Genomic DNA, 20263 nt, shown 5'->3' on the forward strand with positions numbered 1-20263 from the left:
CTTCTTGAAATTTTTCTCATTGCTCTTAGTTGCAATAGAAGTAGTAGTAGTAGTAATAAATGTAGCAGTAACAGTCGTATTCTGTAGTAGTAGGCACATATTGCCTTTTGATGACATGATTTTCCTCTTTAAGTATTCTCTGAAAGTATCAGTTCACTACCCAAATCAACTATTGAGATACGCTATTTTGACAATGTGTATGCACATAGCGTCTTCTGATTTAGTTCAAATTTCTCCTTAATCCTGTAAATGAAGTAGTGTGGTAGTAGTAGCGGTGGTAGTTGTAGTAGTATTGACAGCATTCAAATTTTGCCTTTTTGATCGCCTTCCTTATCATTTCCTGAATTTTCCAAATTAATATACTCAGTTATTCCTGTGTTATACCCTTTTGACAGACCGTATACACATAACTTGTTTTGCTTTTGTTTAACATTCCCCTCAACATTCTCTGAAAGACTCACCTGAATACCCTTCGCCTTTTTGTAAAGTAAAGTTTAAACTTGCATACCTTTCTCAATAACATATACAATGTGTAAACAATGAACGAATTGCCTAACTGACAGCCCTTGTCCTGAGGACTGTGGGGAGGTTGACATCCCCAATACTGGACCTTTCAACAATGCTGAATAAAATGGATCTCTTAAAATTTTGATCAGATACATTTTTGAGAATGATTAGCTTCTGGGGGGGGGGCTGACATCCCCCTATTCACTTTTGACTCTTAAAAGTTGATTCTTAATTAAGTCTAAAATGTTTGTACTTTTTTAACCTTTAATCAATAAAAAAAAAAAACTTTAAGGAATAAATATCAGTATATGTATACTAAACTGACAATCCACAACCATTTTTTCACTAAAGTGTAAATTATGTTCTAGTCTTGAGAAGGTATGGGGATTGTCAAAGACATAATTTTCAAACCTTTCAACGACGCCGAACAAAATGTCTATCTCAAAATTTTGATTTGTTGTGTTTTAGGAATTGATGGGCGTCAATTGCCCTTCAATTACTTCTACCAATGAAAAGGGCACTAGCCCTTTCAATTTCCAATCGAAGGAGGCTTTTTTGAAGTTTCTACGACAAAAAATGACCGTTTCAAAATTTGCATCAGATGCATTTCGGGAAAATATAAGGTTTGGACTGGGTATCCATCCTTCGATCATATTCAAGACACTGGAACTTTTGACTACCAATCCAATGAGCCCCTTCCGAAGTTTATACGATCACCCTTTCTATATAAGCCTTATATGCCCCAAGAGAATAACTTACAACCCTTGCCATGAGGGCTATGGGGGAGGGGTTGTTATTCTCAAAGATATAATGTCTCGACCTTTCAAGTACGTTGAACAAGATGGCTATCTTAAAATTTTGATAGGATGTATTTGGGGAAATGATGGGCGTTGGAGGGGGGTTAGTTGCCCTCCCATTACTTTTAACTATTAAAAAGGGTACTAGCCCTTTTAGTTTCCAATCGAACGGGTTCTTTTCAAAGTTTCTGCGACAGCAAATGGTCATCTCAGTTTCAAAATTTGTTCCCCCTCCAACGTTTATACAACCACCCTTTCCATATATATATATATAATATATATATATATATATATATATATATATATATATATATATATATATATATATATATATATATATATATATACCTTACACGCCCCCAGGGCATAACTTACAACCCTTGCCCTGAGGGATTTTTTGGGGGGGATGTCATCTTCAAAGACATAGTTTTCGGACCTTCCAATTACGTTGAACAATATGGCTATCTCAAAATTTTGATTGGATGTATGTGGGAAACGGTTGGCTTCGTTTCCACCCTCCCATCACTCTGAATCTTTGAAAGGGCAATACAACTTCTGATTACCAAACCAATGAGCCCCCTCCGAAGTTTATACAATCACCCTTTCTACATATACCTTATATTCCCCCTGTGATAAACTTACAACCCTTGCCCTGAGAGCTCTTGGAGGGTTGTCATCCTCCAAGAAATAATTTACGGACCTTTCATTTATGTTGAACCAAATGGCTATCTCAAAATTTTGATAGGATGTATTTGGAAAAATGGTGGGTGTGGGAGGGGGTTACTTGCCCTCCAATCAATTTTGACTATCAAAAAGGACACTTCATTTACGTTGAACCAAATGGCTATCTCAAAATTTTGATAGGATGTATTTGGAAAAATGGTGGGCGTGTGAGGGGGTTACTTGCCCTCCAATCAATTTTGACTATCAAAAAGGACACTTCATTTACGTTAAACCAAATGACTATCTCAAAATTTTGATAGGATGTATTTGGAAAAATGGTGGGTGTGGGAGGGGGTTACTTGCCCTTCAATCAATTTTGACTATCAAAAAGGACACTATACCTTTCAATTTTTAATCGAATGAGCCTTTTTAGAAGTTTCTACGACAACAAATAGCCATCTCAAAATTTCTATCAGATATATTTCGGGAAAATACGAGGTGTGTGTGTGGGGGGGGGGCTATCCACCCTCCCATCCCTCTAAATCTCTAAAAGGGCAATGGAACTTCTGATTAGCAATCCAATAAGCACCCTCAGAAGTTTATACAATCACCCTTTCTATATAAACCTGATATGCCCCCAGGGCATAACTTACAACCCTTGCCCTAAGGGTTGTAGTGGGGGTGTCATACTCAAACACATAATTACCTAACCAATCAACTACGTTGAACAAACCGCTTATATCAAAATTTTGATTGGATGTGCTTGGGGAAATGGTGGGCGTGGGAGGGGTAAGTTGCCCTCCAATGACTTTCGACTCTTAAAATTGTTCTGGTCCTTTCAATTGACAACTCCTTTGATACGAATCACCCTGTTCTACCCCCCCCCCCCCCAAAAAAAAAAAAAACACTAGCGCTGCCTATGGTCGACCAATTTCTCATTTTATCAGAATTTAGTAAAATTTTTGAAACGACAGACTTCTGTCGTTTCTTGATTAAAAAAAAACAAACAATTTTACCATTACAATCAGTTTGGTTTTCGCCCTAAAAAGCCAACAAAATATGCTTGCATGGCCTTGCTAAATTTCAACTACAAGGCACTTGATGAGGTTAGAATTCCATCTGCAATTTTCTTAATGTCAGAAAAGTGTTTGACAGCATATCACACGCTATCCTACTCTCCATGATGGAACACATAGGGACATAAGGAAACAGCTATCATTGGTTTGAAACTTATTTATCTGAAAGGTGTATCAGTATTGACCCAAGCTTCAAGATTAATTCTGTGTTGATGTTAGTGTCCCTCAATGGTCTATTCTAGGGCCTGTTTTATTCCTTATATTCATCAATGATCTTTTCATTGGTGTATCTGAACTAACTAAACGAAGTTACTGCAGTATTCGTGATCACAATTTTGTCCTACCTAGTGAGATAGCTCAAGATCCGGTGCTATTCGCACTTGCAGATGATAATACTTTTGGGTGTGCAGAAATTACGGAATCTTCCCTTATCATGAAAATGTTCCTAGAAGGTTCCTAGAAAGAACCTTTGCTTGGTTCAATGCAAATCGCCTCACCCTAAATGTATCTAAATCTGTTCTACTTATTTTTTCAAGATCAGGTACTTATTGTCCTTTGATTCAAACGATTTCTGCTACTCATAGTGGTCCGATTCCTGAGTATTTCATCAGACGAAAATCTTTCTTTTAAACATCACTATGCTCTTGTCAAACTTAAGCTCTCCAGAAACCTTGGAGTTCTTCGGAAGCTTCGTATCTGTTTTCCTGGTTCAATAATAAAGATCCTCTTTCACTCTCTCATTCAACCTTATATGTACTGCTGTCCAACAGTATGACTATCAACATTCTCTTCTTTTACCGTCCCTTTCTTCAAAATATATAATACAGCAATTAAATTACGATCTGATGTGACAAAGGGGCGTAATTTGCTATGGGACAGGGGGGAGGGGTAGCAACTGCCCCTCCCATACCTTGGTTTGCCCCCCAGCTGAAATTTAGTTTTTCTCCAAAATCTTGTCAAAACTAAGATAAACCTGCATGATTCAAGCATCAACAGAAACCGATCAGTTTTTTAGATCACTGTTTCCTTGGTTCAAAACTAAGATCCTCTTTCACTCTCTCATTCAACCTTATATGTACTACTGTCCAACAGTATGACTATCAACATTCTCTTCTTTTACCCTACCTGTCTTCAAAATATATAACACAGCAATTAAATTAGCATATGAGGTTATAAAGGGGCGCAATTTGCTATGGGGCAGGGGGGGGGGGGTAGCAAATACCCCTCCCAGCCCTTGTTTGCCTCCCTAGCTGAAATTTATTTTTTTCCAAAATCTTGTCAAAACTAAGATAAAACCTGCATGATTCAAGCATCAACAGAAACAGATCAGTTTTTTTTTATAGCATATTTATCCTTATAATATTATAAGTTACCTTTATACAGTACTATAAATTATCTTTATAGTACTTTTCAAGTACTAAATAGTGCCTTAATTGTACCAAACGGCTTATTTTTTAGTTTTTATTGTTATTTTCACTTGATTTGGGAAAATTGGTTCCATCTCCCCCCCCCCTAAAATTTAACCAAATTACGCCACTGGATGACAGGCCACCTCAGCATTAATTTACTGGGGCCAATCCAAATATATATATTTCCTTCCTCTTCTTTCATTTTTCAGTATTTCAAGGACTCCTCCCTAACTTCTTGAACAATTATATCTTTCAAATTCTGAACTATTGAATTATTTGTGTTTTTTATTCTCTCAGAAACGACTTGGGTATTTTCATTCATAAAACTCAAACCATAAGATGAGATTTTAATTTGGTTTTATGTTGTGCCTCCATATGAAATTCCCTATCTATTAAAATTCGGTTTCTTCGTTGCTTTAGAAACAAATTTGGGCTATATGTTTGCAAATTAGGGGGGGGGGGGGGTAACGTATAGCGGGTCTACATGCAAAATGTGTTATGTACTATTATTTTGCATATTATGAAGTAAGAATTGTTTCCTGACTTCAAACTGTCCAAATACTTCACCCCCCCCCCCCTTATGTGCAAATATATAGCCCAAATTATATATTTCCCATCTATTCTGTCACTTGTCTTTGTCTTGTCTCACGCTGAGCTGAAAGAAACTAGCGAAGAAACCGGTTTCTTTTCGAGTTTTACGCAGCGTAAACCTGAGTGAGTGGCGTATTATACACAAGTACCAAAATTCCTTCCCCCTACGGAAAATAAAAAAACATAACTCAAATAAAATTCTAAAACTTGGAAAGCCTTATTTTACAAGGGGGGGGGGATATTTTCCTCGTGGGTATTTCCCACGGGGGGTATTATCCTCGGAGGATATTTTACAGGGGGAGGGGTATTTTCTGGGATTGGGTAAACGACGGGGGGGGGGGGTAAACGCCGGCCTCCGTATTTTTCGTCATTGCAAAAAAGTTTCATAGTTTTGTTGTCCATGGCAATACTGTGATTATTCCTTTTGTCGTTAAAAAAAGTGTAATCGTTATTTTCTATCTTCGGGCGAAGTGCCATTGTGAAAACTGTCAGTTTTACGTGAAAACTGTCATTGTTTTTTTCTCTCATTAGCAAAAAATACACTTCTTTTAATCCGTCTTTCCAAAAAGTATCATCGTTTCTTATGTCATGTAATTAACACTTGCCAATTTTTCCAAAGATAAACGCAAAAGTGGCACTAAGGGAGGACTTAATCCATAGATTGTACCAAACACGAATTTTGGTGGACCAACAAAAACTAAAGAACCAGAAACCTTGAAAATATGTGAAAGATATAAGAAAATCATAAAACTCTGATATTCTACCGAAGGAATACCCGCAGGCAGCCATTGAACGTTATCCCTACAAGAGTTACGACCAAGAAAGCAGAAAGCAGCAGGAAGGCTGCTATGTAAATTTTTATAAAAACTGAATTGTACTTAAAAAAAGGCAAATAAAAACTCCTGAATTTGCTTCTATGGACATTATGGTTCTACAAATTTTGCAAGTTTACCATTTTACCATTTCCATTTTCCCCCTTTTTTTATTCGTTTGTTTAGTAATGCTCATTTTTTTGCCATCACTAAAAGTGCGAGAAGTATCAAGTTTTTTTCGGTTATCAGAAAATGTATTTTTTTTTTATCACCAACAGAGTTGTCGTCGTCTTTTGGTCATTCGATAAAGTAACATTTCTTTTTCCTGCCTTCACAAAACTCGTCGGTGTTTTTCTGTCATCGGACAAAGTTTAATTGTTTTAATCCTTGATTAAAAAAGGACAGTATATTTTTTTTTATATATGACTAATAACTGACAATTTTTCCGATGACAAGCGTGGCTCCCAGGGATGATCGAATCCAAGGAAGATTGCAACTAACACGTAGACTGTAATGTAATTTGGAGGAGATAAAATTTAAAGAAGAAGAAAAAAAAACATTTAAAAGAGGAAGAAAAACTCAGTTAAGCATATATAAAGAAAAACCATTATCACTATGATATTTTGGAGAAGAATTGAGCCCGGAGGTCTCTACCTCTGCACCTTTCTGGATCAGCATGACTTTAAAATGACAATCACCGAGGTTCGTAACCACAAGAATCAGACCCAAGGTAAGATGACTGTATTGAAAGTTTTCATCAAAACAGTGAAATTTGCCCCTATACAAAATCAGGTTCTACATATTTTTACAACCCGACCCTTTTTCATCGTTATTTTGTTTTATTCATTTGTTTGCCATTGCCAAAAGTTTTACTGCGTTTTTCAGTCATCAGACCAAGTCCCATGGTCATATTATCTGTACTGTATAATCTATGGTTGTCAATTTTCCAGTGACCAATTTTCCATAAAATTCGAGGTTTCTATAGACGAAAAAGTCGCATCCAGGGATTATTGAATCTCCATAATATTGCAACAAACACGCACACCGCATTATATTTTACTAAAGGAATAGAAAAAGGCAAATCGGAAATTCTTCTATTCTCAAGAATCGTTGGGTCTGGAGGTCTCTTCCTCTTTAAGATCCTGGATCATAGTTGCACACGACTACAGACACTGGAAGTTGTTTGCACAAGGGACACACCCAAAGAAGAAGTCTGCGGTAAGTATTTTCTTCAATATCAATAAGTATTCAAGGAAAAAAAGATCTTACAGAAAATTACGGTTCTGGATAACCTTTTGCAACATGACCATTTCTTAGCGCTTTTTGTATCTCATTCTTTTTTGTCGTCGCAAAAAAGTATCACAGGGACGATTGCATTAACAAAAATTTCAACAAACACAGACAGGAACATATTTTGGTGGAAGATTTAACCAATTTAAAAATTGCGAAAACGTGAACAACGGGGAATAAAATAGAAAGAGACATTTCTTTAAGAAATTTCCTATTCCGTTGCACCTGCGTGTGAGCACCATCTTCTTTAAGGGCAAACTGCCCTGGGTGGAATTTTCTCTAGGACCATCATCCTAAGATTAATTTGTTATAATTGCAATTTTTTTATGAGCAACGTTTAAGGAGCAAACAGCTATGTCCCTCGATTTTATAGATCATTAAAAAAAAATTCAACTGAAAGTAAGGAGCAACATTAAAACTTAAAGCGAACAGAAATTATTACGTATATGAAAGGGATTGCCCCCTCCTCAACACCTCACTCTTTACGCTAAAGTTTTTTAGGGCTTTAAAAAAGTTTCTTAATGTTCTAATTAAACGACACTTGTGTTTCAGAAGTCGTCCGTAAAGAATTGGGACAGAGTTCAAACTTTAGCTTTAAGAGCCAGGTGTTGAGGAGGGTGCAATCCCCTTCATATATGTAATAATTTCTGTTTGTTTTAAGTTTTAATGTCGCTCCTGACTTTCAGTTGAAAAAACTTGTTTGTTTATTTAAAATCTGGTCGTTTTTTAAATAGTGCCAGAAATTCTGGCCCCACCTCCACGGAGAAATCGCCCTCCTCACAAAAATATTCTCTAGACAATTCAATCCCCGGAAAAATTTACCCCTGAGAATTACCCTTAACAACTCCACGCGTAAAATTGAGACGGAAAAGAGAAAGCAGTATAAAAAGAATTTTGTTTAGGAATTCTGGCAAATTCCCCCAGTGTATAGTTTCCCCTGACAAGTTCACCCCCTGGAAACTTCACACCCCATGGAAAACACCCTCCCAAAAGAAAGTCTATACATGCTTTCCAATAACAAATACTACGCGTAAACAATGGGAAAATTTTATAACTTAAAGACCTTCCCCAGGGGCTGTGGGAGGGGGAGGGGTCATATTACATCCAAAGACACAGTTATTGAGCCTTTCAATTACGATGAACATAATGGCTATCTCAAAATTTTGATCGGGCGATTTTGGGAAATAAGGGGCGGGGGAGGAGGCCAAGTACTCTACAGGAACCTTTGAACCTCTACAGTTGGGTTTTCTCATGCTCCAAATCTGATGGTATGGTTTTCATTAAGATTCTATGACTTTTAGGGGATGCTTTCCCCTTCTTTGAAAATCAGGCAAAGTTTCTCAGGCTCGTAGCCTTTAATGGGTAAGACTAAACTTAATTAAAACTTATATATATTTGAAAACAGCATAATAAGCCGATTTTCTTTACATATCTATTGGTATCGAAATTCCTTTCTTAGAGTTTCGGTTAGTATTGAGCCGGGTCGCTCCTTACTTTCAGGTCGTTACCACAAGCTGTTTGATAAACATGCACTTAATTCAGCCGACAGAAGAGATTTAGTGAAGGTCCTCGTACAATAGATAAATACATTAAAGTCATTGGTGCAATGTTAGAACAAAATTGCTGCGTTTAAGGCAGGAAATGAGGTTAGTAGCTGGTTTGGCACTTCAAATATGGTTCTGAAGCGTGGGCACAGCAGAAGACGAAGGAGGATTTGTTACATGTTTACCAGAGGAATTATCTACGATTAATTAGGGCATCCGTTGACTGCTACTACTACATAAAACTCACCGCAGCACCAAGCTGACTGAGGCCAAGACAGCTACTCACGCTCCTCCTCCCTCCCAATCTATTCAAAGCCTTCCTCTTTACCCCCCCCCCCAGGAAGTTCCCATTTCTCTTAAATATATTTTGATGACATCCTCCCGCTCTAACCGCGGATGACCTCCTTTCCCTTTAGCACTAGACGGTTGGCTGAACAGGACAATCTTCAGTGAATTGTCATACTTTATCCACAGAACGTACTCAAGCCATCTCAAACTTTCACTCACAATAGCTCTAGAAAGCAGGACTGAGCCAAACTTTTCGTACAGCCTGCTGTTCGAAATACGGTCAGTCCACCGGGAACCCAGAACATTTCGTAGGCAATTTCTCTGGAAAACATCTAGCAAATCTTTATCTGCTTTTCGGAGCGCCCATGCTTCAGAACCGTATTTGACCACTGTCATCACTGTTGCTTCCAATATTCTAGTCTTGGTTTGCAGACTTATTATCCTATTCTTCCAAAAAATTTTCAACTATGAAAAAACACCTCGAGCCTTGGCTATTTTATTTTTAACATCTTCACTGCTCCCACTGTCTTTACTAATAATAATATCAAGGTAAGTGAAACTATCCACCTGATCAATCTTTTCGTTACCCAACGTCACCTTTTCATCTTCACTTTTCGCAGCCTTAGTGATTTAGTCTTCTTAACATTAATTTTCAACCCTATTCTAGCACCTTGAACTCGCAAAAACCCCTTAAAGTTCATTTATTTTCCTCACGCTTCATCTAGGATGCTTAAATCACCAGTATAATCAAAGTCCAGGAATGTTGTTCTTCATATTTTGATTCCGTGTCCTCCCATTGCTTTTCCTGTGCTCCTTAAGACAAAGTCCACCAAAATGATCCATGTAAAGGGGGATAGAACACAACCCTGCTTAACTCCTGATTTAATACGAAACGAACTACTAACCTCATTTCCTATCTTAGTATACCAAACGACAAACTTTATAAAAAAATGATTCTATTTCAATTGCTATTTCCATTATAAGAGAAAAGCTGAGATGGACAGGATACAGATTGCCAAAGATCTTTCTTTTCGTCCATCCACCAAGGACCAAACAGAAAACAGTTCGTTCCCGAAATGGAGCGAGAAGAGGTCGTAAGGAAGGATTCAAAGGAAATTGGAACTTCTTGGCAGCCGGTAAAGAGGGGCAGCAAGTGCTGCACTGAGTTGTTAGGTTTAGTAGCAGTAGGTTTTGGTGCATTAGAACTAAATCTAAATCGACCATTTTTTTTCTTTGTCAATTTCGTCCCCATTTTTTCGACGGAATCATTCGATTTTGCTAACATAAAGATTCGCTAACATAAAAGCGAGAAAGAATTTTGACAAAAAGTTTCTTTAAACGAAAATGGTAATAAAAATGCTTGACAAAAACTTGACGGTTTATACGCAGGATCAGTTTCTACGCACAAAAGCAAGAAGGAATTTTGACACAGAAGCTTCTTTAAAAGAAAATGGTTAGAAAATGACGACAAAAACTTAACAGTAAATACACAGGATCAGTTCCCACGCAAGCTGATTCAAATTGCCAGATCCACTTGATCAAAGTACCTAATAACAATTGTGATCAAAACGTTGAGGGCCATTAGATTCTTATCTTCCACTGATCCCTGAAAAAATTACAGAATTTGAAATCTAATTAAATAAAAGTTACAAAAAGGCACTAGAATTTTTTAAGGTTTGAATGCCATGATAAACATACACAAATCAGTTGGATAATCATAAACCTTTCAATTAAAAAATCTAAATTGGGAAGGACTCCATGTTTCACATAAGTCGTGATTCTACATAAGTTGTGAGTCGTGATTCTGAGATCACACTGGCTAATCATAACAAAACAAAATATCGCAAAGAAGATAGAAATGAGGACAATAACAGCCAGTAAAAAACAGAAGAATAATTATCCGAATATTTCGGTCAAGACCTCCCCTTAACTGTCCCCTGTGCAGAATAATAATAAAAAATACAGATGAAAGTTCAAAAGACAAAATAAAAACAAACCTTAAAAAAACACTGAAACTAAAATAGAACCCTTTCTAAGCAACGATGAAAGGGTAACTGAATGAAAAACACAATACCGAATGACATTTCACAATTTCATTTTATGTAAAGCATTTCGTTTTTTTTTATTATTATTATTCTGTACTAAGGACGGTTGAGTGAAGATCTCGACCGAAATATTTGCATTATCTTTTTTTTCCTGTTTTTCACTTGCTATTATTGTCCTGGTTTCTCTCTTCTTTGCAATTTTTTTGTTTTGGGAATGTCCAAATAACTTTGAACAGGATTTTCGGTTCCTTCAAAGGAAGGAAATCCGATTTTTGGCAGATTTGATAGTATGCAATATTCACTACAAAATATCATTCGAAAATTTCAGCTTTCGACAAATTTCAGAGCGACTTTTTCGGAAAATTTAAATGAACCACACATATCTCCGTCAAAAGTTTAAACAAGCGATAGTAGAACAAGTTTTCTGTTTTTGATCAGTAATTTCCCCAGAAAAGTGTAAAGGTAATACGGTTCTTGTTGTTAATGGAGGATCCATACTTCAGTTAGAAACAATCAAAAACTACAAACCAAATAAGATTTTCGTGTAACAGAACACCTGTGCATCTGAACCCTGTATATCCGAAACCCTTGCAATTGAGCTCATATTTCTGAATCCCGTATAATTGAGCCTCCGTGCAACTCAACCCCATCTACTTGAACCCTCGTTCAGAGAATGAAAAAGAAGCCACGTCAAGGTATTAAACACTTTAACGGAATTCTCAGAAGTTTTCTTTCGTAGTTAATTTAATAGCGACTATTATACACGAATCAGCTTTGTACTTGAATACAATTTTTTTCATTTGGTAGTTTTTTCAAAACCTTTTTTTTCCCTCTTGCAAAGGGGATTGAGAGGGAGAGTATTCAAGAGGGGGATTTTAAACACCAGTTTTAAGAGATTATACACTATTTAAAATGGGCGTTATTATGTCCAATAACCAATCAAAACATACCTACCAAAATTGACCGCTCTCTTTGACAAACGCGGCAAATATCTCGTAGCACACTAACAAATTCTGCAGTAAGAGGTTTTTCAATTAAAGCCATAAGGGAAAAAAGCCATTGACCAATTGCTAAAGTAAATGATCCAGGAGGTTCCAACCACTCCTTGTGTAATTCCAATAGTTTTTCTATATCGGCCTTGTAAAAAAAAAGGTTAAGTTTAGTTTAATGTCATCACAGATCATACTAATAAACTAAACGTTTCCATTACCATAATAGTATAGAGGAACGAATAAGTTTTGTTTTAAAGGGAGAGAGACGAAAGAATTTACACATGTAATTTTTTTGGCATGCAGGTTTGCTAGTTCGGGAAAGTGAGTCACCAAGTACAGATGTCGAGTAAGAAAGGTCAGAAGGCTTCGTAGGTGTCACTGAAGAGCTTCCTTAGGCATCTAGCCCTAGCATACGTTTAACAGTATGTTTTGAGACAAAAAAAGGTCAGTTTTGAGTTATGGCATGAAGGTTAAGGATTTTTGCAAAGGGGGGAAAGAGAAAGAGTGTATGCAGGGCATTTCAGAAAACTATTACGTTTAAAAGAAAAATCCAGTAGTCTGGTGTTGAAAGACGATCTAAGACTGTTTTGTTACAGGATACTGTGAGAAGGTTATTAGTTTACAGAATAATAGGCTAGTAAATGCAGCTGTCTGAGGTGGTACAGGATAGAGAGAGAAGTTCATAGGTTTCGCAGGTGAGATCAATTTTAAATGGCTGTGGATTACAAAGTGTTTAGAATGAAGGAATGGAGATAGGACTGGAGAAAGGAAATGTAGTAAAATAAGTAAAGGGTGTCTTGGAAGACCGGGACATTTAGAAATAGTGGTGTTAGGTCAAAGCCTCGACGTCCCTTAAGAGTTTATTAGCAATAGAAGGAGGTCTGGAGATATTATAGGCTGCTTGTTTTAAACCCAGTTTAAATTGTAATGAAAGCATGTGCTATATGTCAGGGAGAGGTAATTTTCTAGCGCCCAGAGAAAGAAAAGGAATATTTAGCGAGGATACGAATGATGGACAGGCATTACTCCTGTCGAATGTATACAGAAACTGGCGATGATCTACTTCACTTTATGGGTATTTATCTCAAACTACAGGATCAAAGAATTATTTTCTAATAATATGGGTTTAAATGAGTGGTTTGTTTCAGTGATAGGATCGGGCGACTATGGGACACTAAAATGATAGCAGCATATATTAAATTGGGAATGACACATAAAGAGCAAATTTTGCAAGAGAGGGGAGGCGGGTGATTTTCGGAAATTTTCGTTGAATATGCGTGAGTTGTTTTTATTAATTTTTCTTTGTAAACATTGTTAAAATGTTCATTTATATGTTAAGAGTGTTGATTGTTCTATTGTTTTGTTTGACACCATGGCCCTGTGGCTTTTTGTCAGTAAATTTCCAATCAAACTTTTGCTCTTGAATGCAGGAGTGTCTGTTTAGTTACAAGGCGACCGTTGATCCTTAAATGTATAATTCTAAACATTTTCCGTTGGAAGTATTCATTTCTTTTCTGTTTAAAGATGGCGTTGACATAATGTCAAATTTTCATAGGGTTTCTTGTTTGTTAAACTGACCTATTTTATACAATATAGCCACTTAAAAAAAAGTTTCATGCTAAAACGATCCATTCAACCATGTGTTCATAAAAATGGCTTTGTATTTAGCAAATTTTAAATGCTTCCCGTTTTATGAGCTCAGAACAAACGTTCATTTGTCTCAACTGGTGACAATAATCCATGACCAATTTGGTAGGAAAAATGAAACTAAAATATTAATTTCTCGAAAAACAACAACCGAAGAATTTTCAAACGAGCAAAAACTTAAATTAAGACTTATTCCCCAAGGTGACATTGTGAATGTTGAATCAGCACTTTCTACTTAGGAACTTCTTAAATGGCATTGCCACAAACGAAGACGAGCACCTGGAAATGTAGTAGAACTTCTATGTCGATTAGTTTCCAATTCAGGGTTACGCCTTAAAAGGGCATTTACACAACATAAAATTCCCTCTTAGGACACAAAAAGAATCAAGAAATGTATCATTTACAGAAGCTTCAGAGTATAGTAATATTTAAAACTTACCAATAAAAAAAAAACCGATCTATTATGATGTTAACTAGCACTTACAATAGCAACATCTTAGCGTTTCAATCTATTTGGAAATAATAGTAAAATTTAGATTACATTAAAAAAAAGTATAATTGTTTATGCTTTTCATTAGAATCCAATAGCTGATTTTAAAACCATCTTGCCATTTAACAATGATCCTAAATTCAGTAAACAAGCGAAAATATAGTAACAATAGAGTTAAAAAGTAGAAAAGACGAAAATATACCGCGACAAATAATGGGTTCGGCCATTCCAAGATCACTTATCCGACAAGACCGATTGCTTATCCTTAGCGTTTCAAAGGTGTAAATGACGTCAGAGGTTAGTAGGATTACTACTTGAAACGGTCAGTATTAGTTATCGGATAAGTTACACATACTAACTCAGGAGAAAATGCAGGAATACCGAAGATAAGTGACGTCGTATATAAACAAAAAACTCAATCTTTTCAAAAATGGAAAAAATGGCGAAATTATATGAAGACATCAAAAAGAGACAGTAGTTGTGAAACGTGTCACACCTTAGGGGTTTGCAAATAAGCTATACTTACAATGGAGTATACGTGATTAATGTTAATATTTGCCTGATAGTGTTTCAGTTGACAAGTTGCCGGATAAGTAATTGTTATTATTTTTTTCGGATCATTACTGGAGAAGTTAATATTAAGGGGATAAGTCTGATAAGGGATGTTCAAGGACACTAAAAAAGGAAGAAGCCAATGCAAAAGGGCATAAATGAATTTCACACCCGGAGAATACTTCAAGACTTATTGTGATGACGCATATTGGATTTTTATCGTTTTGGGATTAAAAGTCTTCGGATAATAAATAATTTTAAATAATAATATACAACGCTTCACACACGCATAATTAATATGAGCATGACTGAAATAAAATGAATGTTAAATAGGATGACCGATTTCTAAACAACTTCTTAATAGCTCATTTACTTTATATTTCATATACAGGATCAAAAATAGAGAAAAAACGCTAGCATAAGAAAAACATTAGAAGGTTTCATTTTTTTACATCTTAATTTCTTAGCAAAAAAAAAGAAAGAATCATATGCAAACGTTTGTAGCGTTTGATTGATGTTAAAAATTCAGCTTACATTTATGTATAACTGAGAATAATTAAACATTCTGTTACATAAATACAAAATACTTTTTGTTCAAAGTAGCATTTGAACACTGCGTGTTGAAAACTCAGCGATTCATAATATTGCACAAAAATAATTCATAAGTCTTAAATAACTTGTGAAATCTAATAATGTACATTTTTCAGCGATACGTTTAACCCAATATTGAAAACACCGGGCCCCCAATGTGATTTATCAAGAAAGTTCCAAAAGCAGTAAAAAATTAAACGAACTGACCCTCAGTTTTCAAATGTTGCAGGAATATGCAATACAAAAAAACCAACTAGGTTTCGCTTATTATTTTGGTAAAATAGATTGGAACAAATTATAGTCTGTTTTAGTACTTTTGCAACATAGCCCTTTAAGCATTCAGGCGTAGGGCTTTGAGGCTTTTAGATTTTAGTGCCAAAGTATTTGACCGACATAGCCTTCTAGATAATGAAATTTCTAGTAGGAAATATCAATTTTTTTTCATTTTTAAGGAGTTCAGTTTGAAGAACTCCATATTTCAAAAACTTAGCAGATGCTCTACACTCGAGCACACAAGCAAAACAGAAAAATTTGGAAAAGATCTTCCACTAAATTAATTGTTCAATAGATGGGGCTAAAATATTATATGTAGTTATGGCTTTTATGGAGCTATCCGGTTTAATCAGTGATTAAAGAAAGAAGAAAAAATACTTCACTTCAACCCTTTTTTGACAGGAAAAAATATTTTTAAAGCGATAAAAAGCTGACCCAAAAATCTTAGTTATAAACAAAAAAAAGTTTGCAACTTAAAACAAGAAAATATAAGAAGCTCACCTGGCTCATTTTAAGAACAAATGAGAGATATGGTTTCATGACTGCCTTTTTTTCAGTAGTTTCATTGTTCGGCCTGATATTCTGATCATAGTGTTTCAATGCAAACTCATTTCCATAACACAAGTCTGCCCATTCATAGTGTTGTTGAGGCTGAAATAAAAAAAAACAACAAAAAACAATACTAATGTAAACCAATACCAATGTAAACTTGGGAATCATTGGAAACGTATACGTGTAAATATCAGGCAACCAAGATACCCAACTTTTTAAGCGTTTTGATTAAGAAATTCATCACCTTAAAAAAGAAGGATAAATTGGGGCTTGACGTTCTGGCACCAAGTCGAACAACTCATTCAAACGACGAAAGATGGCCCAAAGAACAAACATACGAAAATGTTTTTGGGTGGCTTGATTTATTTTTTAGAAACAGATAAATTCTCTTTAACATATTTGTCTAATATCGACACGCTTGCAGATTACAGCTTCCGCAAGTACACCTTGCATTGTTGGAAAAGTGGATGGTTGAAGAGGCGAGAGACGTTGTACGTTATACAGCTTTTAGCCGTGGATAACGACTCAATGTTTTGTCGCAAAGCAAACGATGCGAGTAATTACAAACTGGATTAGATACATGTGCTAAGTCAGGTATACGAAATGTGGACACAGCAGTTGCAATACACCTAATCCTTGTAACTGATCTTAATCCTATTTCACCTCTTTCAGTCGATTTCAAACTTTGCAAACAAGATATGCAGGCGAAATAAATTACTCTGGGAAAAATCGCAACAACTTTCAATAAAAATGTTACAGCAAATAACAATGGCTTTAAACTGGACAAAAATCAAAGTTAAAATGGTAGCATGTATGTTTTGCATCATAAATTAACAATAATTGGGGATTTCAGAAGAGTTAGTCAATACTTACTCTTTAAAAATATTTTTTGTTCTTTAAGACTAAAACCTATAAGGTGGTTAACCAAACCGAGTGTAAACAAGTTCTGAGACAACGTTGGGTATACATAACACACACAAAAATGAAGGACGAAAACAAAATGAAAAAAGCAAACATTTGACAAATGAAGTTGGCATGTTTTTTTTCACAAAATTATGAAAATCTAAAACAACTTTGGTTACATGCTTCCCGTAAACTCAACACAAATAAATTTGTATAAACGTTTTCTCAGATAATGTAATAAAAAGAGACTAAGGACACATTTCTTCCCACCATGGGCAGCGCAACAGCGCTGCCTAAGAAACAAGCGATAAGGCTTCAATGCATTATTTTTTTTTCCAGACCACTTCATATGGAAGGAGTTGTCGTAGAAACTATGGAGGGTGGGGGCATTCAATTAGAAGTTAAAATTTTTAATGCCCATTTTAAGACTCACAAGTGATTAGAAGGCAACCATCCCCCTTCCACGTCTCTTTTTGCTGCTCTCCCCCTAAAGATATCCAATCAAAATTTTGAGATAGCCATTTTGTCCAAAATAGTTGAAAGGTACAATAACTGTACCTCCGGGAATGATATGACCTACTATATTTCTTGAGGCAAGCGCTGTAAAATATGCAAATTACCAATTGCTTACAGATAGGTTTTGTCATTGAGATAGGGGGGATACACTTGATCCTGGGTCTCCGAAAAGACTAAGGGGATTAAGGTGAGACTTTCAGGAATGTTGAGGGATGTGTTGAACTAAATCAATACACACTATGTGCATGCAGGTTGTCAGAGAGCGCATCACCGATATCTCAGGAACTACTTAAGTCATTAAGTTGAAACTTTTAGGGTATGTTGAGTGAGATATTGACTAACAAAGACACTACGTGTCTAATACAACTACTGCTACTACTAGTAAGGCTAAAGGTATTGACTTTCTGGGTATGCTGAGGGGACGTTGAACTAACCAAGAGACAGCGTGTGCACACCTCTACTAGGACTGCGGTTGCAACTACTTGTGAATTTGAATACAACTGCTCGCCACTTCCCACTTGTGCTGAGATAGCGAATACTTACAGCTGCGACTAGATGTGACAACTTGCAATTGTGTGTATTTGGGACTGCGACTGTGACTACTTGCAACTTCAACTACATGTGGCTGTGACTGCAACCTTAACGACTGCAACTGAGACCAGGGGCGAAGCCAGGGTTTTGAGCTTGGAGGGGAATATAAAGAATGTGCCAACAAATTGTCCAGTGTGCCGATAAATGCGGACAAAAAAGCTAAATTAAGACCCCCACAGTCTTAATATGCCCCCTTAGCTGCACCCCTGATTGCGACTACTTGTGACTGCAACCAATTGTGACTGCAACTCCGACGGTTTGTGCTTGCGACTAATTATGCCTGCGACTACTACTACCTGTAACTACTTATGACTGCATCTGCTTATGACTTCGATTACGACTACTGGCGATTTCCACTACGACTACTCGTGACAGTCACAATAGCTTACTGAGGTTACGTTAAAGGCTTATGGCATTTACTACAGGCAACGCCAGAACGTTGCGTCTCACAGAGCGAAGTTGAAACTCAAAGCAAACACAAATTACTTCTTCGAAGTTAATGTAGCAACACAGAGAAGGCTTGTGGCTCTTTACAGCAGGCAACGTTAGAGATTCGAATCTTATAGTAATTTGTGTTGTTTTAAGTTTGAATTATAATACAAATTTATTTGTGCTCGTCTTAAGTTTTAACACGGCTCGACTTTTCTTGGAAAAACTTCTTTTTCTGGAGTTCTTTTTAAGTCAATCTGTTTTATCACTTAATATTTTTTATTGTTTTCAAAACTTTATGTTGTTGTAAAATGAAGTTTCTGTCATAAACATTTATGACAAATATAAAAAGACGGAGGATGACGGTATCGATTCCTACACCTCTCGCACACTATGCGAGAGCATTTATCTTTGAGCTAGCCCCCTTGACCGATATGTTGCTAAATTCAAGTTATTATACATAAAGTAAAATTTTATATAAATGAATAGAATAGAACGCTAAAACATGCATTTTTAAAATAAATCTAAGATTACCACTGGTGCAATATATATATATATATATATATATATATATATATATATATATATATATATATATATATATATATATATATATATATATATATATATATATATATATATATATATGTATATATATAAACTGAAGATTTTCATGTATGGAGAAATAAAGAGCAAAAACTGGTAATTGCAAAAATATTTGCATATACTTTGACAAGAGATTACAACAATTCAAAAACCTTAAAAAAGAAAACAAAAAGTTTGAATCTTAGTAAAAATCGTTGTTAAGAATGGGACTTGCGGTAACAATCAAATATCTTTGAAAAGACCGCATTATGAAAAGACAGCAAAGTGCTTAAATTGTCTGCGGTTAGAAGACAAGCAACAATGAGAATCCATAGATAGAAGCCTGCTGCGTGCCGAGTGCCTCCTGTACTATATATATATATATATATATATATATATATATATATATATATATATATATATATATATATATATATATATATATATATATATATATATATATATATATATATATATTTCGCAATAGACTTTTATTGTGAAGAAGAATCTAAAAAATATTTGCCATAGCCAGATCTTTCTTCATAGTGCGGTTTTAACTTTTGGTTACTATGGGTCGTCGTTTACTATTTATTAAACTGCAGCTATCGCAACAACCATGATTGATTCGAGTAAGCATATGCAAACCATCTGGGGCGGACCAAAATCTGATCTGGAACACAAAATTAGCACAAGAACTAATGAAAAGGCTTCGAACGGCGTGGCAGATCTCTACAAATATTTGTAGAACTATATTTATTTATTCTTGGTGGGAAAGATGGGTAAAAATAAAAAAAAATCATTCCTGTTTTGTACATAAAAGTGAAAATAGTAAAAAAAAAAAGAGAAAAAATATAATAATAAAAAAGAATCTCTTACTACAGGAATATCACTCTCCATTTTCGTTTTTGAAGATCGACATTGACTGACTTCTAGCCTTAGCCTAGAAAAATTTGCAATGACTTCTGCTTCAAATCGTTCAGTAGGCAAAAACCTGTCAGGTACTCTGCGTTCAACACTTGCCTGCGAGGTAATTAATTTTTAACATTGAATATGGATATTAAGAACCAACAACAACATTTGAAACTTCGGATAAATTACTAGCCATTGCTTTAAGTAACAC

General features: G+C 35.7%; 1 protein-coding gene across 3 annotated transcripts in view; it reads right to left on the bottom strand.

The window, feature by feature from the left end:
- Positions 1-10293: 10293 nt before the first annotated feature.
- LOC136033032 (gem-associated protein 2-like) overlaps positions 10294-20263 on the bottom strand; it is a 29978-nt gene continuing 20008 nt past the window's right edge. The window contains exons 3-6 of one of the 3 annotated variants that reach the window (XM_065713591.1): positions 20020-20163; positions 16069-16218; positions 11973-12159; positions 10294-10583 (exon numbers count right to left, since the gene is read on the bottom strand). In XM_065713591.1, coding sequence (XP_065569663.1) covers positions 10567-10583; positions 11973-12159; positions 16069-16218; positions 20020-20163 — 498 coding nt within the window. In that variant the 3' untranslated portion in view covers positions 10294-10566. The remainder of the gene's footprint in view (positions 10584-11972; positions 12160-16068; positions 16219-20019; positions 20164-20263) is intronic. The other 2 variants (XM_065713590.1, XM_065713592.1) reach the window with 2 other exon arrangements.

Source organism: Artemia franciscana, chromosome 11 (assembly GCF_032884065.1).
Source record: "Artemia franciscana chromosome 11, ASM3288406v1, whole genome shotgun sequence".
NCBI lineage: Eukaryota > Metazoa > Arthropoda > Branchiopoda > Anostraca > Artemiidae > Artemia > Artemia franciscana.